Source organism: Macadamia integrifolia, chromosome 4 (genome assembly GCF_013358625.1).
Source record: "Macadamia integrifolia cultivar HAES 741 chromosome 4, SCU_Mint_v3, whole genome shotgun sequence".
Classification (NCBI taxonomy): domain Eukaryota; kingdom Viridiplantae; phylum Streptophyta; class Magnoliopsida; order Proteales; family Proteaceae; genus Macadamia; species Macadamia integrifolia.
In genome coordinates, this window is record NC_056560.1 from 11,405,886 (window position 1) to 11,431,171 (window position 25,286).

Genomic DNA, 25,286 nt, shown 5'->3' on the forward strand with positions numbered 1-25,286 from the left:
AAAAAAAAAAAAAAAAAAAACTTTGCTATGTCTTGTGTTCCTCTGGATTTTGTTAGTTTTTATTCTTCTTTGGTCAGCAGTGTTTACCAAATTGAGCGAAAGAATACATGCTTCCTGCATATTATAACGAATTTATGCAATAATCTCCTAGTAGTATACACACAGAGACATATGCACAAATACACACATTTATTAAAATTTAACTATCCTCTTTTTAAAATTTTGATCTGCTTAAGTGAGGTCTAGTTAACTCCTAATCCACCACTTGCTTAAGGAGGTCAAAACACAGGATATCAGACCTACCTTGACTATACTGTTTTGAGTTGTTATCCAAAAAATTCAATGCTAATTGGATACCATTTTAGGATGTCCATTCTATGATCCAAAGCTGGCAGTTTGCAGGGCTTAGTGTGAAGGGTGAAGTCTGTGAAGGATGACTCTTTTTGTTATCTGTTCATGGGAGAAGCTTCTTGATGGTTCAACTTCTCATGGCACGATGGTAGAAAGGGTAACTATTCTTTTTTCATTTGGGGGATTTGTTTTTCAAAGAATATCTCTCTTTGATTGGGCTTAATTTATGTTGTAATTATTAATTTCTCCGAAGTCTATGGTATAGTGTATCCTGCTGGTGGCCAATATTTGTAGGCTTCTGGCATTACATTTTTTGATAACTTTACCCACCCTTAGAATAGTATGGGTTATTGGCATTAAATACAAAAGGAAAGGTGAGTTGTGAGCCAGTGGTGTATTTTGAGTTTTTTTATGTATAATAGAGTACATAAAAAAAATTTACAACTATATCATCCTGTGTATACAATACCAAAAGAAAGTAATGGTTTCTTTAGAAATGCTCAAGGATATGATTATACCTCAATGATCATGGAGATTCTCTTTCATTTCTGAACAAAAGGAAAAAGGCTACCAATTCCGTGCAATTGGGTGTCACAGCCAGGTTCAAATTCTACAGGTTAGGAGTAAGCCATGGGATGCAGATTTGTTAGGGGGTCTTGGAAAGTTGGAAGTTTACTGTTCCAAACCACCTACATTGTTTCCTCATTTCAGAGGCATGTCAAATAGAGGCTACCTGATACAAGGTTTGGTGTTCTTGATTTTTTAATCCATCTCTTTGGTTTTGTTTTAGGAATTGCGAAGGTCTAAGGAAGCAACTATAATCCAATAATGCCTGTAATTTGGTCAGACACTTGGCTTTAGTTTCTACCAATTATTTTTTGCTTCTGAAGGATCCTCTGTTTCCATCAATTCAGATATCATTCTCATTGGATATTTTCTCCCTCTAACCATTGTACTACTTTACACTGTCATCTTATTTCTAATTTTTTTTTTATCTTTCCCATACTTTTTCATTGATTTATGATTTAGTAATCATCTCCACAGCAGTGACAGACCACTAAATTACCATGACTTATGTTTTATTAGTTCTTTCTTTCACAAATGGTCTGACTTAAAGAATATGCCACTTCTCTTCACCAATTGTTCTGTGTGCCGCCTTGTTTGAAGCCAATCTATGCTACCCTTAGCAATGACGAGGACTTGGGGTTCTCTGTGTGTGTGACATAATTTTTTATTCTCCTCTTTATCTCCTGTCCACATACCCCCCTTCACCCTGGTCCAGACTGGGCAGTCGTGTAACCATGATCAAAGTGCAGAGGGGTTACTGGGGGAGTTTCTGGACTGTTGGTGGTAGCCAATTAATGTTGTTGGGTCTTAAGTATGATTTGGCTCTCTCAGGTTGTTATCCTTGCATCTCATGTCTTGGGTTTTGCACCTTCATCTGGGTCACTGAAGGACCTGAGATTGCTATTATGTTGGAATTGACTCATACCGACATGGATTGTGTAATTCAAATTGGTAATGGATGCTGTGGATTCCGAGGTAGTATTCAATTATTTGTCTGATCCACATTAGATTGTTCAATCCTGTTATGGATTGACATTGGTAGGGAATGATCTGACTCCTGATCCCAATTCTCAAAACCTTTGCATTTCTAAGGGGTGCAGAAAATTGACTAGGTTTTATGGGGTCTGGTTGGATGAAAAACTTCAAACATCAGCTTGGGAATTAGAACCTTGATTGGAAGTCTGTGTGGCTGGCTGGAGTGAAGTCAAACTTCTCTCATGAATCTTGTGATAAAATGGATGCAGTGTGGTTGCCTAGCAGATGATTTGTAGAGTTGGCCAGTAGATGGTGGTTATGGAATTGTGTATGATATGGCGTAATGCGAGAAAGTTATCATACACTTCTAGTGAAGGAATCAAGAAGTGAGTCAATTTGGGCATTCAACTCCTTTCTGTGATGATATGTAGCAATATAGTACTATTGAATTTTATCTTTTCCATACTTTTATGATCTTGTTGCTGAGAAAAAAGGTTTTATTGTTGTTTTCGTGGATAAACAGCCAGCCAGCCAGCCAGCCAGCCAGGATTCAAATTATTGGCTACATCTTAAGGATAAATTGAAATTATTGGAGATGCAACTTGTCCATGATCTCCTGATGATCTTTCGTCAAGCTTAAATTAGAAAGGAGTGGGCAGAAGGATTAGTAATGGAAATTGGAAATGTTCTGGTTGTTTCCCTGTTAGCTGAGGCTTTCGTTTCACCTTTGTGCCTCCAGCTTTTGAGATTCTGCTGTTTGTGAAGGGGATGCCTGCAGAAAAATGAATCCTTCGTAGAACACAAAGCTAGATAGGATCCTGGCCATCAGTGTCCTTATTTGAGAAGGATAGTATTTCGAATGTCTGTATCATGCCACACTTCTGCCTTATTAGCCACTTATGAGGTTTGGATTGAATTTCTTAAGGTCATCCTATGATGCTACCCCAGGTGTGCGGTAGAGTGGAAACATTCGGTTGTTTGATATCTTGAGGATTTGGTCCTTGAATTGCAGTTATTGGTGGACTTTGCATTTTTTTTTTCTTTGCTCAAGAGGACTGCATGTAATTATACCTGCGGCCTTCTAGCTTGAAAGGGGCTTTCCTGACCAACCCATATTGTAGGGAAGTGTAGCAAGTTTCATAGACGGTGGAACTCTTTGTTGCCTTGGGAGTCAAGGTTGTATGGATATTTTGGGCCTTTTGTTGTTCTGTTGTGAAGTTTCTAGGTTTTTTGTGGTCTGTTCTCCTTTGATGTCATGATATACTTTGTTTTATTTTGGTTTATGTTGGTGATGTTTCTTCTTCCTTTTTGGTTGCAAATGGCAAGCTGTCCTTTTTTTGCCCTCTTGAATAAAAAGGCACTAGTGTTAAACCGCAAGAGGAGGAAATATTAGAGTATGAGTTAATTTAAGCAGTTTCTTGGATATGTAGTCTTGTTTCTCTTTTTAGCCTAGGAATACTTGATGTGTGTTTCAAACTAGTACTTTGTCCTAACGCTCTTTTCGACTCATGTGCCAGTATGGAAAGGATTATGAATATGATGCACCAGTGAAACTATTGGACAAACTCTTGCATGCAATGGCGCAGTCGGAAGATGAACAGCTCGTGGTGGTCTCTCAGGTTGATCTCTTTCCCCCCACCCCCACCCCCACCCCCACCACCTCCAAACACTTGCAAGGAGACACTCCCTCTCATCTCTTTTTGATTCCTATAATTACTTGTCATAGTGCATTATATTGGAATTGTGTTGTTTGGCATGGATTGTATTTGAGGTTTCTTTCTGGAACTTATTTTTAGGTGCTTGTGGCTGATATCAATATTGGGTACGAGGACATTGTCAATACTCAGGTTTGGAGATGCTCTGCAGACAAACTGCTGATTATATAGCTTATTTACTTGGTCCCTGTCAATTGATGAAAACATTCCCTTGTTTGTCTAGGTTATTGCTTTCAACGGTCAGCCGGTCAAGAATCTGAAGAGCTTGGTCAGCATGGTGGAGAACTGTGAAGATGAATTTTTGAAGTTTGATTTGGAGTACCAGCAGGTTTCTCAACTTACCTGTCTCCACCCACCCCCCGTACCTTTCTCTCACTCTCTCTCTCTCACTCTCTCACTCTCTCACTCTCTCTCCCTCCCACCTCCTTTCCCTTAAAAGAGTTATCCCTGAGTGCAGATAGTGGTCCTCCAGACAAGGACTGCCAAGGCAGCGACGCTGGATATTCTCACAGTGCATTCCATACCATCACCAATGTCTGATGATCTCAAGACATGATCTAGTAGAGCGCTGAAGGTGCTTGGAATCATTCTTTTTGTAGAACCCTCAATTGGAGAATGTAGTTCTCAGTAGCTCTTGGCTGGTAGAAATGTTGGGTAATGATGCTCCCTACACATTGATGACTTAGTCTAGGGTTTATTTTATCCAGCAATAAATATCTTCTTCTCCTCCTTCCTCTTTTTCTTTTTTTTGGTGTAAAAAGTAATATATATCCTGTTGCCCAGACAATGTGTTTGGATGGGAACTGTTTCTGTAACAGTTGGATCATGGATTCATCTCGGTGAGGTTGAGATGGTTTTGTTTGCATAGTAAGTACTGAAGAGCATACAAGAGGTCACTGCTATACCACTTGGAAAAGTTTTAAAGAAGGGGGGGGGGGCCTACTTGCTGCACTTGTATTGGCTTTCCATGCCGCCCCAATGGGCGGACGGAGAGAGTGCCTCATAATTCTTATAAGGAGGTTCACAAGGGCAGGGAGGAGAGAGTGTAATGTCCTAGCCAGCAGCGTGTCCAGTATCTTACCTAAAAAAAAAAAAAAAAATAGGCTGCGTGTCCAGCATTTACCCAAAAAGCCATTTGAAGTGCGAGGAAAAGAAAGGGTTGGTCCAGGAGAGTACAAACTACATTTTGTGGGAAGCTCAATGTCCTCCAAGCAGTAGAAGCATAGTATCCGGTTTGGACATAATTTTTTATAATTCTTAAGGACTCGGCGTAAATCTTTGTGTTTTTTTTTTTAGTGGGTTACAATATAAAACAACGCATTTCACATTTCAAATGGGGGTCACGACTCACGACTAAGGATGTGAATTTGAAATTGAAATCATTTATTGAAACTGAATCAAGCCATTTACAGCCATTTACAGCCATTTACAGAGAAATTGTAAAACCATTTAGTAAATGGTTATCATGTAGTAAATGGTTTGATTCTAGCTTTAAGTTTAAGAACGGTTAGTTAAATGGGTCGGTTCGGTTTTAACCATTTAACCCTTCAGTTTCAAATCGAATTGACACTGTGAAAATCGAACCGTTTACACAGTCAAAATCGATCCATTTAACCTGTATAACGAGTAAATAGAATAAGGGGTTAAGGGCATTAAAGTAGAGGCAGAATCGATATATACATCATTACCTCATGCTTTTGAATTTTAGAACACTAATGATGAGTTATGTTCATTAGCAACTTTGTTTGTATTTTATTTTCTTCATGTAATATTTTCTTTTACTTAGTTCTTTGGTTGTTTAAACAAAACATGATGAGTTTAGTTTAGGAAAGAATTAAGGATCATAGAGTAAGAGTGTCAATTGGGAACCGCAACCGAATGCCAAAATTGATATTGAGCAGAATTAACAGAGCCGAACCAAACCAAATTAAATTCGGTTCAAATTCGGTTTGAGTATGTGAATATGCTCCTCGGTTCGGTTCGGTTTCAGGTGTAAGAACTGTCGGTTCGGATTGAACCCAAACCGAATTGTCTTAAAACCAAAAAAAAGAAAAAACCTTAGTATAGTAATATCGTTAAGACTCAAGTGGAATTTTTTTAATATCCAATTTTGAAAATTCAAGAGTGTTTTTTACAATTTATCATCACATATTTACATGTTAAGACAATTTTGGAGTTAACAATGGCCATGAGGCTCATAACTTGAGCCCATTATGACATTTGATCCATAATAGTCATGATTCAAAAGTGGAACTGTTTTCATAACCGAATTAAAACCGAAATATAAAATCGAATTAAAATTGCATATCAAAACCGAATTGGAATCGAAACCCAACCGAGCCAAATTGATTCGGCTTGAGTATCTAAATATGAAACCGAGTTGGTTCTCGGTTCGATTATGGTCCACCTTACCATCATTTGGAACCGAATCGAAACCGAACCAAATAACCAGAATCGAACCGATTGACACCCTTACCATAGAGGTTGTCCAATAGTTTATTCAATAATTTACTCATAATATGTAGTTATGTAGTTAAATCATTGTTTGTTCAATGCCTCATTTAATTTGATATAGGATTGAAACGTTTATTAACAAAAGCAAATTTCAGTAAGTATGCAAATAAACTAGCAAACTGATTGATAACCGTTTAGAAATCGTGTGGATTAAACCGCGATCAAAACCGTTTAAAACCATGAAACCGAAACTGAAACCATTTAATAAACAATTTCGATTTCAAAAAGTGCAACTGTATAGTAAACAATTCGATTTTAGCTTCAATTAAATATATGCAAATCGAACCAAATCGAACGGTTCCATATACACCGAAACCAAACCAATTAACACTCACAACTCAACCCTCTAAATATGAATCAAATAAGACCTGTTTTATACAGGCACTTAAAGGAGAACACTAACTGTGAGAATGCCTAAACTTTATTTAGATTTGGAATAAAGGTTAGGGCCACCTACAGGCTACAGATGTCGAAAGTAGTATATTTTTATACTTCTCTGTGGTTTCGCAAGAGAGGAGCCTTCTCAATGGACACAGCCGAGGTCTCAACACCACCATCGTCATCATCATCTTCTTTAATCCTTCTTTCTTCCTTTGATTGTCCCCATATCACGCCGTGAAAACCTATAACTATTATTATTGCTCCAACAACGCTGCATATATACAAACAAACAATTATGTACAATTTCCTTCACTCTATAAAATACTATATCTACTATTTTATGTCTAAAATATATAAAAATAAAAATATTCTCATGCTTGGGAAGAGTAGAATGATTTTATTTTAATTTATTATTATTATTTTTTTCCGTCCAAGAAGCATCATTTTAATGTGTTGACCAAATATTATAAAAGAATGGGGTCATTTTACGATCTTCAAGATAAGATTATTTTTGTAGGGATATTACTATGAAGAAATTTAACATTAAAAAAATAATATATATATTACCATGAAGAAAGAACCTGTCTGCTTGCGTGTGCCCAACGGAGGCAGGCGAAAGAAGACCAGTGCCACCTGCCCCTAATCTGATGCCCTTTATTGGCCTACGTTTTGAAGTAGCGATCACACAACTTGACAGAGTTCTCTTGTCCTATTAGTAAATATCAGTCTATTAAGGCAATTTCCTTTTCTTTTTTTTTTTCTGGTCTAGAAGCACCCTTTGTGTCGGAGTCCACAAACCTAGGAAGGCATGGTGGTCATTTCATACCCTAGAGTCTACTACCGGACAGAAAACTTTGTCCCAATTATTATATTCATATATCCCACGAGCTAAATGCTATTGGCAGTCCTATGCTGCTTTTGAAAATTAAATTTAATATTGCAAGGGTATTTTGTAAATGTGAATAAAGTTCTTGGGCCGTCCACTTCCTCATTTGAAATTATATCTCTGCCCTTCTATGTATGAAACCATTTTGTTTTTCCTTGTTCTGCTCTCTCTCTCTCTCTCTTAAATGGCTTACTCCGAGAACCCTCTCCCTTTCTAAATGAATTCTGATTCTGCCCTGATTCTGGCAGAATCAGCTGAAAATCGAATAAAAAACAACATTAAATCGACCGGAATCGAATTGGCAGATCTGATCCACTTCGACGGCAATCCGGTTCCAAACCCTCAAACCAGGATCAGGAGACTCTCAGGACTCCGGAGGGAGATTTCCATTGTCATGCATTTGAGTAATATCAATCAGAACATAAAACAGAGAAAATAATAATATGCACCTTCCGAGATGGAGAGTATCACCGAGGAACAAGGCACCCATCAATGCAGCGATGGCAATGGACAAGGGCTTGAACATAGCCACGAACACAGGACCCTTCTCGTGTATGCACCAAGTCAGCACACAAGGAGTCACCACACTTCCAATCACAGCCTGCACCCACCGATCAAGAACACACAGAGAATGAATCACTTTCAAAAGAATGATTTTAACTACAGGGATCGTTGATTCGCTTTTGCTTACTGAGTAGAAAATCGAAAGGAGCTCCAAATCAGGTTTTAATGTCCAAGCAATTGGGTCTCTTTCCAAGATCAAAGCAACCACCAAGCATTGAATGGTCCCAAAAAAGCTATTGAAGGAGACAACGATCATCTCTATTGGGTACTTCTTAAGAGTTGCTGCCTGTAGTAGAATCCAAGATCGGGTTATCTCTACCAGTTAGTTACTTGTTGATCAGCACCTGAAAGCTTCGATTCCTTAATTTTTCAATGTTGGAATTGCAGTACCTGAAGAGTATGCCAAATCGAGATAGAGATAGATGCAACTGCCAAGAATAAACCCCCGAGGACCCAATTGCTCGCTGCCAAGGAATTGGAATTGGAATTGGAGGAAGTAGAAAAGTGAAGAGGAGGAGATGATGGTGGTGTTCCGATGGAAGGTCCCTTGTAGAGTATGACTACGAATGCTCCTGCGATTGATACTAAGGAGCCCAATATTCTCAATTGACTGCCTGAGCTTCTCCAATCCACCTTTTCCACTCTTAACAAAACAGAAAACCACAAAATCCTTTCTTACTTATTTCTCCCATTATTTCCATTATTGTGTGTTTGTGTTATAAATTGAGCATTTGATGCTGGATGTTAAAACAAATTAGATACAGTACTTTAACAAGAGTGAAGCTAGAGAGGAAAGTAAGGGAGCGAACCTGGAAATCACTGCAAGAATGAAGGTGAAAGCTGGGACCAAGTTGCTCATAGCAGAGCCAAGAGTAGGGGAACTCAAATTTATGCCAGTGAAAACACAGTTCTGCATCAGGGTTATCCTGCAAAATAATAAATTACTGTAACTTCTCGGCCATTGATCTCTCTATTTGTCAAAAAAAAAATTAAGGAAAAACAAAATTCACATCAGATTCAAAAGGGAAAGTTGTTCAGAAAGCGTTTGAATACAGACCCAGCAAGGCCCAGGAAGAAGAATCTACAGATGAGAGAGAAGGTGAGAGGAGGCCTATTTGACCTGCAAATTACAAGAGTCGAAATTCGAGGAGAAGACGGTGACGTTAGTTCAATTCATCCAACTATCTTTCGAAGAAAGGAAAAGAGAAAAAGAAATAACAGTATGATCGATGACAAAAAAAAACCACCTGGGAAAGAGGAGAAAGGAGAAAGGGAGGAGGACGAGGGTAGCAAGGGCGTTGGAGTAGAAGACGAAGACATAGTGACTCATCCCTCTCGACATGGCTGCTTTGCTCAGTGTGGTCAGACCCACATCCATGCACTCCACCATCACCATCCCTGCATATGGCATCACTCCCCTTGCATTCTTCTTCAATTTCAATTGCAGATTCCACCCCATCTCTGATCTCTCTCTCTCTCTCTGCGCCTGGGAAGTGGGAGGACAGAAAATGAAAGGGACTGGGTTGGTTTCAATTCACTACTGAACTGTATTGTTCTCTTCTTTAATTACTGGGGACTAATAGTCAGTAGATCCCTTTTTTTTTTTTTTTTGGGAGATTTACGATCAGTACCCTTCACTTGGTCTATATTTACTAAAACTACCCTACTGTTTACTGTTTTTTCTGTTACTACCCTGCTTTTGGATTTTTATATCTTCTTCTCCCCTGTTCTTTTAAAATGCCTAAACTACCCCTCCTTTCCACTGTTAACCGATTCATCCTCTTCACCTTTCTTGCCATTTTCTCTCTCCTCCTCCTCCTACAAACTAGACGGCATGCAACCACTGCTAACCAGTTCATCCTCTTCCCCTTTCTTCCCATTTTCTCTCTCCTCCTCCCCTTTATTCTTTTGCAAACAAGATGGCTGGAAACCACCACCATTAGATCGTCTTCGTCTCTATCTCTGTCTCTGTCTTTGTCTCCTACAAGTTGGGAGAAAATCCGAGAACTCAGAGGTTGGATTTGTTAACCACTATAAATACTCAAAAAACTGTTTTTGTATTCCTCACTCTACAAAACCTAGAGGCGGTTAGAAATTATATAAAAAGAGAGACCCAAGTCGGTTATACCAACTGAAACCATGAACAAATAGAGAAAGAGATAAGATCGATATTACAAGAGGTTCGAATACGCACATAGTGTTTGAGAGATAATATGAAAATCCTATATTGAGTTCCCATTCTAATATGGAAACTCAATATACTGTAGACACCCAATTTTGTCACCCTCCCTCGGCAATGACGATACAAGGATGGTGGATGCGAACTCTCACTTCCAATCAACGAAGATGCTTGACAGTGGTAAGCTACCCTTAACCATCCCCAAACCTACCCAAACTCTAATTTACCCGAAAACCCTAAAACCCGATACGGGAAGAAAGATGGTCCAATTTTGACTTTTCATATGCAAAAGAATCCAGTCAAAAGTGATCGTACGAATGGATAGTACTCAAAAATACGATTCTAATGATATATGGTGTGTCAAAATCGGACTTACGGATCTCCTGTAATCATTCCCGAATTCATTCCTAGCACTTCCAAAGATATTCCAACATTTCGGTATTTTCTCCAGAAATTTCCCGGACAATCAGGTTTTCTGCTAAAAATCCCACTTTTTGAGAAAATATTCCATTTAAAAAAAAATATCTTCTCCAATTTCAAAAGCAAGAAGATATCTTGTCCATTTTCACAAGTAAGAGAAAATCTTCACCATTTTTAAAAATGTCACATCACACTTTATGTCATGTTTATCCATTGGGTAAAAATTAGGTGTCATCATCTCATTGATTAAAATTCTCCCAATAGTCGAGTTTTTTGCTAAAAATTCCCTCGACAGTCAGGTTTTCTATTAAAAATTTCATTTTTTGAGAAAAAATTCTATTTGTCAAAAAAGATCTTATCCATTTTCACAAGCAAGAAAATATCTTCACTATTTTAAAAAATATTATATCACACTTTATGTCATGTCACATCACACTTTATGTCATATCATTGGTCTTTACCCACTGGATAAAAATTAGGTATCATCACCTCATTTATTAAAATTCTCTTGACCGTCGGGTTTTCTGTTAAAAATCCCACTTTTTGAGAAAATATTATATTTGTCAGAAAAGATCTTGTTCACTTTCATAAACAAGAAAATATCTTCACCATTTTCAAAAATATCACATCACACTTTATATTATGTCACTAGTCTTTACCCACTAGGTAAAAATTAGGTGTCATCACCTTATTGATTTTAAAAATTATAAATACCCCCTTTTACTTGTAAAGGGACACAAAATACTCTTTTAAGAGCAACCCCTTCTTGTAGGAGCTCCGCCCTCTCTCCTCCTCCTTCCCTCCCACTTTGACCTTCTTCGGGCCTTCAAAGCGATCTTCTTAAAGATCCGTTATTCTGCTCGAATCTTCGAAGTGTTCTTCGGGGTTTTGAAGAACTTCAATCCAAATATTAGTTCGATCCATTTTTTTCCCAAAAAAGGGAAGTTTTTAGCTTTCCTATTTGAGTGCTTTTGGTTTTTTGCCAAAAAAGAAAAATTTCAAGCCGAAACCCTACTCGAGTGCCACCTCAGCCTAGCCTTCCATAACTCATCCCTAGAGGAAGCTCTGCCCGAGTGCCCCTGGAATCTTTTCCAAAAGTAGCCGGTCCCAGCGGAAGCTCTGCCCAAGTGCCTTTAGAATCTTTTACAAAAGTAGCCGGTCCCAGCGAAAGTTCTGCCCAAGTGCCTCTAGAATCTTTTCCAAAAATAGTCAGCCCTAGAGGAAGCTCTACCTGAGTGCCCCTGAAATCTTTCCAAAAGTAGCTCATCCTTATCGGAAGCTCTATCGGAATCAACAGTCAACAAACAGGCCAATCCTAAGTTGGACCTTTGTCCGCAGATAATCATAGTCAACACCTCCTGAAATCAGAAGTTGGAATTCAAGATCATCTTCCCCCGAACCGGGAGAATCTACGAGATAAGTCAGCATCAACCAGGGGCCCACCCCTCTTTGACCCAAAACAGGGGTCAAATTCATGTATAATCTTTCTCCTCATTTAAGCATAATGTAGATATCTAATTAACCTTGCTTAAGTGTACATAAACAGTTGTTTTTAACTAATGTACATATGTTTGATAATAAAGTTATGCATGCGGAATAGGAATAAATTGTGAAAAATGTTTGTTCTTAAGCATCTAATAGGAAGACTAGTTGAACCAGGTAGAGTGGGTGCCTAACACCTTCCCAATTCTATAACTTGACTCTTACCCTAAATCTTTGGACCAGACCAATTTTTGGGCCATTTCTTAAAGAATCAGGGCCCACCCCCTGGGTCCTAGGCTCATAACCCTAGGTGGCCACACCCTTTCTATATGATCCTAATCCCCCGTATTGGACTATTACCAAACCTTGTCTTTATGATGAATCTGGTACACCGATAAAATAGGCCTCTATGTATTTTCGAGTGGTGATACGGAGGTACAGGGCCCATAGAAGCACACACGAAAGCACTCCCCACCTTATCCACCAAAGGATATCAAGAGAGGAGAGAAGGTCGAATCCCCGAGACCTTCCCCCTGATGGGGATATCTCCAATCCGAGGCCCGCTACCCTCACATATACATCAATAACTCGCTAGTATGACAATGGTAGTGTCAACTACAAGGACTTAGGACACTGTAATGGAACCATTCATCTCCTTCAACGTAAGTCTCAAACCCATCTTAAATTATCTTCCCTAATTCTCGTTAAGCCTCTGATACTAAGTCCCCTGTTTCTTAGGAAGTGAGTTCTTAAGGATACGACCTACCGCTTTCCTATTTCTTAGGGAGTTAAGAGTTTTTAATCGAGAAGTCATACACACCAATTTCCTCTGTTTCCTAGGATTGCTTCCTCTGTTCTACGACAACTCCTAAGCACTTCCCATATTAAGTTATCCTACCAGCAGATCCCTCGATTCTTGGTCATCGAAGGAAGATAGGGGAAAATTCTTGGTTTATTATGAAGTGCATGAAGAAATTAAATGCTTGACATCCAAAAACTTAGAATAATTCGAAAGTTCTGAGTCAAGGTGCAGTTCTCTCGGCACATAGAGGATGAAACGATCTAATAGTGATTTGGTATCTAGTAGGAAAATTTCGGAATGTGGTCACTCGTGGTAACAACAGGAAGACACTAGAAGAAGGGTGAGGCTGAGCGTGAGAGTGAGGCCGAGGCTGAGGGTGGGGTGGGGAGGGAGGAAAGGGGTGGTGGGTTGCTACCATCTTGTTTGTAGGAGGAGGAGGAGGAGGAGGAGGAGAGGAAAACGATAAAAAAAAGAGGGAGGGGGGGGAAGAGGATGAACCTATGGTTGACAGTGGAATGGTGGGTAATTTGGGTATTATAAAAGAGCAAGGGAGAAGGAGATATAAAAGTTCAAAAGCAGGGGAGTATCAATAAAAATGGTAAAAGGTAGGTGAGTTTTAATAAATATAGGCCAAGTGTAGGGTATTAAGAGTAAATTTCCCTTTTTGTTTTTTCTCTGATAGAATACTAATAGTTACTAGTTAGTAGACATTATATATTAAAGAAAAATGGTTGAAAATTTTCTTCGTTAATTTCCATATGGGCAGATGACGAATGAATCATTAATGTTCTATGATAGGTTACCACATCCTAACAAAGGAAGATTTTTTCTTTTATTTTTATAAAATGGTTTTAAATTGTACCAGTGGAATTGCACAATATCTGTTTCTTTTTTTTTATTAGAGGAAAAGAAATTACTTAATTACTAAAGTCATTGTCCATCAGGGTATTAGGACTATTACAACTTATAGAAGACTGATATTGCTTGTTCTGTAGTGCCTCCTTAGCTAAAGTTTTTAAGTCTCCCATGTACTTAGAATTATCTACTAAGCAAAAGTCTGGGTAAGTAGGGTGATTCTCTAATTCTGTATATACTAATATTAGAGTTCTAAGCCAGGAGTCAAGCATATGGTTATGATATTTTTTCAGCAGCCATCCAATCTCTTTCACATTGCTCCACGCTTGATCTATCTTCACTTGCCATTCTCGTGCCTTGGTTAGACCTCAAGACAGCCCTATTGCCTTTGCTTCACCCACCTTTCCTGTCACGCAGAAATTAGCCTCCATTAGTATACATTGTTCATTAAAGATGATGCTAAGGCCCATGCTGAGGTGTTTCCTTTCATGTCCCTGACAACGGTTATGATTATTGTGTTTAATTTTGTGTGTGGTGATTGGGCAACTTCTGAATGTGTCCTATTTGATGTTGGTATGTTTTCCAAGTTGCTTATCCCAAAAGAGATCCAATAATCAATTTGCTTGTTATTGTTGTATAGTTTCAATTTTTTATCACTGAACATAAGTTGGTTCTTGTGTTTCTAGATGAAGTAATAGGTTATCATGAAAATAGAAAAGAACCATTCTCAGTTTTTTCTCGGGATGAGCCCAAAGTTGAAGCAAGACATTATTATTTTGTTCACATCCGAGAGTGGAATGGACTCAGGTTTGAAACCTAGTGGGCCAGCTGCCCAAACTCGCTTAGCAAGTTCACACTCCAAAAGGACATGGTACAGAGTTTCCCTATTGTTACTGCAATTTGCACAAGTGGGATCCATGTCCACCCATCTAGATAATTTATCCCTAATGGGTAAACCATTATTAATAATTCTCCATAAGAAGATTTTGAATTTGGGGTGGATTTTGATTTTCCAGAAAAACGTCCAACATTTTGCACATGGTAAAATGCATTTGCATCTATTGAAGCACATAATGGGAGCAATCCTCGAGTTCTCCATGATGTGTTTTGCCGCCAGATTGGTCTTAAAAGCGCCTTCTTTGAATAAAAGGCACCACCATTGGTCATTGTTTTGGGATAGCCTAATTTGGGTGATATTCTCAATAACATGTGGTGGCATTATCCCATTAAGAATTGGGGTATTCCAATGCATATTAATCATTGTATCACTAACCTTAGTAATACAGTGATTAATATTTTTGAAATTAACCAGGTTGATAGTGTGGTTATCCTTTCGGACCCACGGGTCATCCCAAAAGGAGGCAGTGTTGACCTCATTACCAATTCTCCTGATAACAATTTTTCTCAACTAGGGTATGATCTTACATATGCTATTCCAGCAGAAAGATCTGCGAGCCTTCACAATTTTGGGGTAAAAAAGGGATCGATTTTGGAAGTACCTAGCTTTTCGGTTCTTTGCCCAAAGGTAGTTTTCATTGTTTGATAATCTCCATCCAAGCTTTAACAAGAGAGACAAATTTTGGGTTTCAGAATCTCTAATCCCAAGTCCACCCCTAGCTTTGGGTTGGCAAATAGTTTCCCAACCAACAAGATGACATTTTTTCTTATTGCTTTGGTCTTCATTCCAAAAGTGAAGATACATGGAGTCCAAGTTATTACAAACATTTTTGGGAAGGGCAAAGCAACTCATGAGGTACGAGGGTACTGTGGCCAGCGTGGATTATAGTAGGACACTTCTCCTCGCAAAGGTCAGCATATTGGATTTCCATGTGGTGAGCTTACTTCTAACCTTTCTCAAGAGGTTGGAGAATGGTTTTAGCTTTTTGATGGAAAATTTTGTCTCCAGGTAAATTGATTGATTGTCCATTTCCTTAATCCCAATGATGTTACTCAAATGGGTTTTGGTATGGTTTTCAATATTTGAGTTGAATGCTAAGCCACTTTTTTCAAAATTGATTGTGAGACTAGAAAGGTTAGAAAATAGTTCCAAAACACATTTAATAGTAGCTAGATCATCATGATTAGCTCTATAGAAAATAAAGTTGTTATCTGCAAAGAAAAGGTGTGTGATTTCAGGAGCGTACCTAGCGAGTTTGATTCATTTGAAAAGATTAAGATCCATGTATGTAGCCAACAATCTAGGAAAAGCTTCCATTACAATAATGAACAGGAAAGGGCTTAGAGGGCATCCTTGTCAGATTCCTCTACACGCCGTAAAGTGATTGAATCCTGAGCCATTGATTTTTATGAAAAATGAAGCAGTGCTAATGATATTTTGAATCATGTCGCACCATTTATTTTCAAATCCCAAAAGCCGAAAGATGGCTAGGATAAAATCCCATTCAACCTTGTCATAGGCTTTGGCCATATCCAATTAAATTACCACAAAACCTGATTTACCCTTTTTCCTTTTCAGGAAATAGAAGATTTCTTGAGCAATAATTATATTATCAAAGATTTGTCTTCCAGGTACAAATGCAGCATGAAATGGAGATATAATTTGATTCAGAATTGGTTTGAGCCTTGTTGCCAGCAATTTGTCAATGATCTTATAGGTAACATTACAAAGGTTGATTGGTCTAAAGTCCCCCACAGTGTGTGCATTATCCTTTTTTGCAATCAGGCAAATAAGTGTGTGATTGATTGTGGGCGGGAGAATGGGTGATTGGAAGAACTTGATCACAAAGTTGCAAATATCCTCACCTAGAAAATCCCAACACTTTTGGATGAATATTGCCCGAAAACCATCAGACCCTGGAGCTTTGAAAGGTCCGATGGAGAAGACAGTATTCCTGATTTCCGAGTGTGTGGGGGCTCTAGAGAGCAAGGAGGTGTTGATTGATTCACTTGTGGGAATAGGCACTCAATGAAGGATGGGTCCAGAGGGTTGGTGGTTGTGAATAGCTTAGAGAGAAAAGATGCAAATTCTGAAGCAATTGTTTCTAGGGTTGAAAGTCTTTCCCAATATTATTGATGATAAAATCAATTTTCCTCTTATGCAGATTAACCTTAGTTATAGAATGGTAGTGTTTTGTGTTTCTGTCACCATCTGAAATATACAAGTGTCTAAATTTTTAGTGCCAGAATCTTTCCTCTGCTTCCAAAACCTACCTTACCTTCTCCTGGATCTGATCCATTTTGGGGAGCACTTCAGGAGAGTCATTCAGTGTATTATTTTCTAATAAAAGAAACTGAGATAAATAATTAGCTTTAATATTATCTATATGACCAAAAGTATCCCGGTTCCATCTGGATAAAATCCTACTTAGTGATGCAAGTTTCCAAGTGAGGGAATCACCCTCAAGGGCTTTTCATTTTCCAGAACAGAAGGAAAAAAACTCCAGGTGTGCCATCCTGCATGTTGATAATGGAACAGCTTTTGAGATTTGAGTGATGGGCCACAGGTGCGAAAAATGATTGGATTGTGGTCTGACCCGACAGAGGCCAATTTGGAAAGTGAAGAATGTGGGCATAAGGTGATCCAATCTAGGTTGGCATACACCCTATCAAGACATTCCTTTATAAGATTTAGAGGCTTTTGTTTGTTTGACCAGGTGTACGGGTTACTGTTGGTCCGAATGATATGAAAGTTGTGAGTGGAAATGAGGTTTTCTAACAAGCTTATAGAAGTAGTAGATTTGAAAGGGTTACCCCCAAATTTTTGGTCTCGTGAGGTGATCTCATTGAAATCCCCCAAAATGACACATGGTAGATTGACATTACTTATGTGATCATTTAGGGTAGACAAAAACTCCACTGTAAGGGTAGGTTGGGGGGCATACAGACATACAAGAGCCCAATTAAATGGCATCCCCAGAGATGGATTAAAGAGAATAGTGAAAAAACCTGTATAAGAGGATATAGCATGTGGAGATACGAATGATTTGACTAGAAGACAAAGACCTCCCTTCCTCCCGTTGATCCCATTGTTGTTGAGGAAATTTAAAGTATCATAGTTCTTAAGGGAGTGGTGTAACTTAAACTTTTTGTGATCATCTATTTTGGTTTCACACAAGAAAATTATATCAGGGTTCATAGATCCAACATGCGAGATAAGGCAACCTCTAGTAGTAATCGAGTTTAGGCCTCTAACATTCCAACTTAAAATATGCATGGTAAAACAAATATTAAACATATATACACAAAGGTCTATGAGTAGGGGTATGAAAGTGGTACAGGAAAGATATATTTACAAATGAGCAAACTAAAAATTGTTTCAGAAATTATTGGATGAGGAACTATATGAAATTAAAAGAAAGGACTTGCATGCTTGAAACAAAGTCAGGAAGCAGTTGTCAAACATGTAGTTTGATATTAGAGATTACCTTGGGAAGAAATGTCTTTTCCAGTACTTCTTCTCAAGGTTATACCAGGATACAACTAGACTTAGAAAAACACAGACAAAGCAGGATAAGTAAACTGAAATGGATGGAAGATTCGGATAATACTTACTCAGTTCTTTGTGGTAACCTCCGGCTCTCTCCTTTGGCATCTCTTCGCTCTCTCTCCTATGGCATCTCTTCGTCATTGATTTGTCCATAATGTTCCAGTTCGCTGATGAGATTGCCTCCATCAATAGGAACAATCCTTCCTTTGAATCTCTCCATTATCAAGTCAATGGTCTTTGAGGGGTCTTCGATTTCGGCTACAAGATCGCATAAATTGGAGAGGGTAAGGTTGTCTTGTGGTTCCAGCCATTGTCTCTTGCATGAAGCGAGCCTTGAAGGCCCTTACCCAACAGTAGGTGGAGGGGTATGTTGATGTAATGGCGGGAAGATATATTGTATGGACACATGGCTAGCATTGTTGAGTTGACAAAGAGGGTTCTATCTAGCAAACTTTGCAGGATGGGAATGGTCATAGGTTGAGGTTACCGATGTTTGTAGGGTAGTGGATCGGGTGGCATCTGTGACAATGGACGGTATACTTGGGGCAATGGATATTGAAGGGAGGTTGTGGGGTAGCCCAATGTTGTTGGCCGAATGTTCCAACAGCCCCAAAGAGGTAGGTAGCATCGAGACAGAAGAGGGGACCACGGCAGGAGCAAAAGAGGAAACATTGTTTATTTCCAAAGCAAGGAAGTTCTGTACCCAAATCGGATCATCTAGCTTGTAAAGAGAAGGCAGAGAAGTCGCAATATTAGCCAAGCTATAAGGGTAAGACATTGTATGGTCGATTTGCATGGGAGTGAGGGTAGGAGCTGGCATGATATTTTGGGGGTCGCGCAGTTCAATGTCTACGTTCGGTGGAACCGATTGTGAGTGTGACATGGTGCCACCAACCGGATCCATCGAAACAAGAACTGGCATGGGTGGTGTCTCATTTTCCACCACAACAAGTGGCCTTCTCAAATTGATAAATAATGGCCTAGTACTCACATTCAAGAAAGGAAGGTTCAAGGATTGGTCAGATGAGTTCATAGACTTAGGACATATGTTAATAGAATGGGTTATGGATCCACAAAGGGAACAGAGGGTGGTGAGCTCATATTTGAAGTTGACAATGGCCGATTCTCCACTAAGTAGATGGATGGTGGAGTTCAAATACACTGGTCTGTGTTTCTTCACAGTTACCTTGGCTCTGACAGAGTTAAGAGGAAACCCAAGTTCCATTTGGTTGATGCTAAAGTCAAGGATTCTTCCCATACAAGAGACAGCCGCCCTAATGTTGTGAAAGTAGAAGGCCTCCATGGGGATGTTTTCTATTTGCACCCAAATAGGGGTAGATTCAAGTTCCCGAATGGATGCTTCGGTGTCCAAAGGGTAGACTCCAAGTTGCAAGAGAAGGTTATCACTCCACCAGGGGGAGAAAGCCAACACACCTTTCTTAGCTTCAATGGAAATGAACTCTACAAAGAAGGACCCTCTTTCAGAGCAGCAAACAAAGATGGCACCTTTCGGTTCCCAGAGAGCGACCAACTTGTCCCTTAGTTCCACTGCAGCAGGAAATGGTGCGTTAATCACAACACCAACAAGAGAAAATGGACATGGTACATGTTTTGGAGTTGTAATCTTCGCCGAAGTCGACCGCCGGTTATCCCCAGGTAGCTTGGATTGGGGATGGAGTATGGTTCTTTATCAGAGATGGTTGGGGTTGGGGTTTGGCCATGCTTCGATAGTTCCAATTGGAACCCGATAGCGAGGATGTGGAGATGGGTTTGGGTGGTCTGATAGGTTGTTTGGGACGGTTTAAGGAAGGGTATTTTGTCACATAAGGATGGCTTTGGTTAGTTTTCCTCATTGGGTTTGTGGAAAGTGACAGTTGATGGGACAAAAGGGTTTCTAATTTAAGAAGTTTGGTAGATAGTAAATGTGAAGTGAGGTAGAGGTATGGTTTCATCAGTGGGTTTAACAATGGAGTTTTCCATCATGGGGGAGAGATCAAATTTTTTGATGGTAAAGATCCTTGGGCTATCTTGGAGATTGGAAAGAGAGAAGCCGGAGGTTCTGATCAAAACCAAGAAGACCGGGGAGGAGAGGTGTTAGAACAAAGATACAGAAGAGGACGCTAGATCGATAATTAACCCTTTGGTTAACGGGTGTACTAGTTCGAGAGACTCATGAAGGATGGTAATGGAGTAGGAGGAGAAAAGTGAAGAGGGGAGAGGTGAACAGTGAGGGTTTCTCACTATTCTTCGAAGGCATCGGTGTTCCTAAAGGTTGCCTCGTTCAATGTTTACAGTTGCGAATGGATGCTCTTCATACACAGCTTTCTTTCTTAATTGCGACTTGACATGAGGGGGGTTAAAATGCACAATATCTGTTTCATCTAATGAGTTTACCCTCGGAATCATTAAGACTATGTTTGGTAGCCAAGAGAAGAAAAGAAAAGAAAAAAGAGTTTAGAAAAGAAAAGAGAAGAGAAGAAATTGTGAGAAAATAAAAAGAGTATGTATGTTTGGTTATCAATAGAAGAAAAGAAAAGAAAAAAAAAAATTCAAAAAATTTTGAATTTTAGGGGAGAGATAGATACATAGGAAATCATTGTGTAATCATTCATTTTTGTCTTATTATGTTTTCTTGTGTTTTTGACAAAAAAAGTTTTTGAAGAACAAAAGAAAATTTCACAATTCCAAGAAAAATTTTGAATTTGAAAAGAAGAGTCTTCTCTTGAATGAAAACATACCAAATGCAAAGAAAAATTCTTAACATAAGGAAAAAAGTATAAAAAGTGTACTTATTTCTTTTTTTTTTCTTTTCTTCTCTTGGCTACCAAACACAACAGCTAATCAAGAAAAAAAAAAAAACTTGATTTAAGAAATTCTCTTTATACTTGACATGTCCTGAAGCAAGAGAAGATTCTTTTTTGAATTCAAGATTCACCCTGAATGGTGAAATTTTCTTTTGCCATCAAACTTTATTTATTTATTTATTTCTTAAAAACATAAGAAAACATTAAAAAAAAATACAAAAAACTTTTCTTCTTTTTTCTTCTAATGGTAACCAAACATACATAATTTCTTTTTTTCTTTTCATTTCTTCTCTTGGCTATAAACACAGCCTAATTGAATTGATCTTTGCCAATTCTGAGTTTCTGATCGGATTGAAATCAATTCCAAAAATTGGAGAATTGGTTCCTCAGATCTGAAATCCTTAATGACATGCCCTGGCGGTTGCAATCGAAATGCATAGGAGATGTGGATTTGAAACCTCACAAAGTGATTTATTTATCCTCCTTTTGGTACTCTTACATCCAAAGTAAAAGGGAATTATATAATAATCAGGTTAACAATTGTTTGCAGATCCTCTTGTTCTGTGATATCAACCATTGCTTCTATAGTAACAAGTTTGTGCTGTTCACGACCATATCAATTCAGGGACTATGCTTTCGGTCCTTTCCAATGTGAATGTTAGCTTTACTAATCCTCTGGTTGGAACAATCTATATGAAGATCCAAATTCCCAATCATGGGACGCCATCAAGCTGTAAGCCCCTCACAATTATGCATTTAAGAACTTCACAAATCAAATACATTATACACAGAGTAAGCTTTCCCATTCAACTCCATATTGTTTCGGCAAAAGATACTCATTTTGAGTGGAGGATTCAGATCCATTGATTCCCTTATCGTCAACCAATTTATTTTCTTCTGATTTTCCCCACATCACGCCATAAAATCCAAGAATGATTATCATTGAACCCAAAATGCTGCAAAAAGGGGAGAGAGAGAGAGAGAGACAGAGAGAGAGAGAGAGAGAGAGAGAGAGAGAAGGGGGTGGGCGTGAGAATTAAAGACAAAATGGTGAACATTATGCTGTATTTTAGATACAAGGAATGGAATTAGGAAGAAAGGACCAAGTTTCCCTTCACCAATGGTGAAATAGGAATCCTTACACCATGGGTGTCAGCCCTATTAGATTGCACCAGCAAAAAAGTTCTTCCTTCTGTAAGGCTATGTTTGGATGTCAAGAAAAGAAAAGAAAGAGTAACTAAAGTGGATAGAGGGAAGAAATTTGTCTACCTTCCAAGACGAAGGGAATCACCAAGGAAGAGGACTCCCATAACAACTGCAATGACAATCCCAAGTGGCCTGAACATGGCAGCATAAACAGGACCTCTCTTGTGAATACACCATGTATGGATGGCTGTGCTGAATGTGGGCCCAAAAAATGCCTGAGATGAATCCACAGTGGAATTATTTCAGATTCAATTTAAATTCCACTCCCAAAAATTAAGGGCATCTAGTGTAGTTACACCATAGCTTAGAGGTGTATCTCTTCGTAGCAGACTGAACCAATCGGCCAATATTAACTAACAATTGGGTTAGTCAGGCTGGGATCACCTAGGTTAGCATGAAGGGGGAAGTTAATGGCCAGCCCCTGACGTGATTTGGGCCTTAAAATAAAGTACACCGACCTGGGAAAGCATGGTTCTACGTATTGGTTGATCCCCAGAGCCCAATACTGATACAACGTGCTACCACATGATCTGTATCGTATCGGTATCAGCCAAGACCAATATGGACACTGGTACTGCAATCGTTTTCTTCTTGCTGTATAATGTATACTTCTAGAATCAAAAGCACAGGATTAGGTGTTGGGGACTTACTGAATAGAGGATGGTAATCAACACCAGGCCTGGACTTAAACTCCATGCACTTGGCTTTCTTTCTGTGATCAGAGAAACGACTGCAGACTGAATAGTCACAAAGAAGGTATAAATACAAGTTATAGTCACCTCAGCTGGGTACTCCTTCACAATATTTGCCTGAAGAGTTTCGGGAAAAAAAAAACACTTCAGTTTAATGAAGGATCACAGTACTAAAAATATAATTACAATTTGAGATATTGAGAGTTATAGAGGTATAGACACAGAATTAAATCACAGTATCATAGCAGTATATAGGCCAATACATATCAGTATCGACCAGCCCTCCTACAGATACAATACGGATGTGTGTTTTTCTAATTAAAAAAATGACTGTTCGATCTGGAATCGGACCTATATGGCCCGATATATCGTAGTCCTGATTTTTTTCTGGTCTGACCATCGGTTCAGTAAGATTTTAAGATTATGGGGTTGACAACCCATCCAATAGTATTACCATGTAGAGTGGAGATTTTCCCAAATTTATAGCCTAGAGGAGTGGTGATCTAGCAAAACAATATCTCGCCTGAACTCCAAAATGCTAACAACATTCACCCCTGACCAAGTAAAAATTGAGGCATCTTTCTTGGATTCTGATCCAGATCATCCAATCCAATCCGATCCGATCCCAATTATTGAAAAGCTGATTGATGAGTAGTACTACACTAGTACCTGTAATATGTACCAAAATGCAAACAGCATAGAACTGGTTGCAATGAAAAGCCCTCCAATGACCCAGTTAGATGGTGAGGTGGTAACAAGCAGATGATGAGGAGAGGTAGAAGGTGATGAAGTCGTCATCATCAAAATGGTGTGGCCCTTATAGAGAGTAACTACGAATGCCCCTGCAATTGAGACTATAGTTCCTATAGACTTAGCCTGACTGCTTGAGCTTCTCAATTCTAGCTTTTCCATCCTAAAGCCAACAACAACCAACAACCAACAACCATATTCAACATCAAATCGTTTCTGATCTAGACAAAGAGAAATTTTGGTGTGTGGGACGGGACCCCTGAGCAGTGAGCACATCATTTTCCAAGCCACTGGTTTGACAAAAAGGCCTTCTCTGCTTTTAAAAACTAATACTATTGTTTTGAGGAAAATTTGATTTTCTACAACAATTCCAAAAGATGAAAGTTTTCCTTCACCCATTTAAAACTAAAGGGGGGGGGGGGGATCTTAACAGAAGGTAACCATGGAGATAAGAGGAAGAAAAACCTGAAAATGATGGCAAGCAGAAAGGTGAAAACTGGAACGAGATTGCTTATTGCTGCGGAGAGAGTGGGAGAACTGTATCTGATGCCTGTGTATGAGAAGATCTGTCCCGAGTAACTGTTGGAAGAAACAAATAAAAACAAAAATCAAATGGAAGTTCTCGTCGCGTTCCTGATTTTCTTTTCTTTTATTCCTATTAAAATTCAAATAAAATTACAGTGAACATCGAGAAAGATATGAATGTCATACCCTAACAGACCGAGGAGTAATAATTTACGGAGAATCGACAAAGTGATTGGGCGATTCACTTTTCTGCCTCCCAAAAACAGAAAAACCAAAGAGAAATTAATCAAATCGAACAAGAAATTCATTGATGAAGAAGAATTTAATCAATTATTCAGAGGAGAAGGTAAGAAAGAAACAGACCTGAAGGAGATGAAGGCAGGCGGGAGGATGAAGAGAGTGGCGAGTCCATATGAATAGGTGAGGAAAACAAAAGTATTCATCCCTCTGGACATGGCTGCTTTACTGAGAGTGGTGAGGCCAATGTTGGCGCACTCCACCGCCACCATAGCAGCAAACGGCACTGTATCCCACAAGCACCCTCTCAACCCCATCTCTCTCATCTCCCTTCACCCTCCACCCCCTCCCCCCTCACCTCTCTCGATCGCCGCTGCTTCAAGCAATTAAAGCTTTCAGATATAGCATTCTATTCTATTCTATTCTATAGAAAAGCATGGAATCGCTTCCGTCGTGATTCGAGGATTCCACTTGCGCCTTACGGCAAAAAATTAAACTATTAAAAAATGAAATGTATTGACAAAATATCTGACAAAGAACTCACTAATAAGTAATTTTTTCTTAAAAAAATTGATTTTTGGACAATTTACCTTTGTTAATAATTGTTACACTGATTCAGAATCGGTCAAGTATTAATATATTCTTCGATCAATATGGTCCGATCTGATGTTGATATTTATATTCAGGTTGCCAATCGACAACAGGAGGAAAATGGTTTTTGTAAAGGAGTGTTGTCATTGCGCTTGGATCATAGAAAATGAGAAAAATGGTTTTTGTCAAGGATGTCTTCGTGCTTAGATCATGGAGAATGATGTTTATAAAGATGCTTCCTTGTATATGCGGAAGAATCGTACCTCCCACGGGAAACAGCCTTAGAATGAAGATTTTTTATAGCGCACTACATCATGTAGCACGGATTCAATAATTGACTGTC

General features: G+C 38.9%; 3 protein-coding genes across 9 annotated transcripts in view; 1 reads left to right on the forward strand and 2 right to left on the reverse strand.

Moving 5' to 3' along the window:
* The window catches only part of LOC122076865 (protease Do-like 9), a 9,250-nt gene extending 4,913 nt beyond the window's left edge, over window positions 1-4,337 (forward strand). For 2 of the 6 annotated variants that reach the window (XM_042642469.1, XM_042642468.1), the window contains 4 exons: window positions 3,411-3,512; window positions 3,690-3,740; window positions 3,832-3,936; window positions 4,066-4,337. In XM_042642469.1, coding sequence (XP_042498403.1) covers window positions 3,411-3,512; window positions 3,690-3,740; window positions 3,832-3,936; window positions 4,066-4,164 — 357 coding nt within the window. In that variant the 3' untranslated portion in view covers window positions 4,165-4,337. Of the gene's footprint in view, window positions 1-365; window positions 509-1,141; window positions 3,271-3,410; window positions 3,513-3,689; window positions 3,741-3,831; window positions 3,937-4,047 lie in introns of those variants that run through there. The other 4 variants (XM_042642470.1, XR_006139603.1, XR_006139604.1 and 1 more) reach the window with 4 other exon arrangements.
* A 2,023-nt stretch (window positions 4,338-6,360) lies between these two features.
* On the reverse strand, window positions 6,361-9,503 carry LOC122075875 (WAT1-related protein At5g40240-like). The gene is made up of 7 exons (XM_042641067.1): window positions 9,201-9,503; window positions 9,011-9,073; window positions 8,763-8,879; window positions 8,344-8,596; window positions 8,081-8,239; window positions 7,839-7,990; window positions 6,361-6,774 (listed from the first exon to the last, which is right to left on the reverse strand). Exons 1-7 carry the CDS (start codon window positions 9,410-9,412, stop codon window positions 6,609-6,611), a joined length of 1,122 nt encoding a protein of 373 aa, XP_042497001.1. The 5' UTR covers window positions 9,413-9,503; the 3' UTR covers window positions 6,361-6,608.
* Window positions 9,504-21,388: 11,885 nt separating this feature from the next.
* On the reverse strand, window positions 21,389-24,864 carry LOC122075816 (WAT1-related protein At5g40240-like). Of its 2 annotated transcripts, none has more exons than XM_042640988.1 (7): window positions 24,479-24,864; window positions 24,302-24,368; window positions 24,056-24,169; window positions 23,510-23,753; window positions 22,799-22,957; window positions 22,212-22,363; window positions 21,389-21,898 (listed from the first exon to the last, which is right to left on the reverse strand). In XM_042640988.1, exons 1-7 carry the CDS (start codon window positions 24,525-24,527, stop codon window positions 21,724-21,726), a joined length of 960 nt encoding a protein of 319 aa, XP_042496922.1. In that variant the 5' UTR covers window positions 24,528-24,864; the 3' UTR covers window positions 21,389-21,723. The 2 variants fall into 2 exon arrangements, with proteins under 2 accessions (XP_042496922.1, XP_042496921.1); XM_042640987.1 differs by having other exon boundaries at window positions 24,302-24,364; window positions 24,479-24,849.
* Window positions 24,865-25,286: the final 422 nt, after the last annotated feature.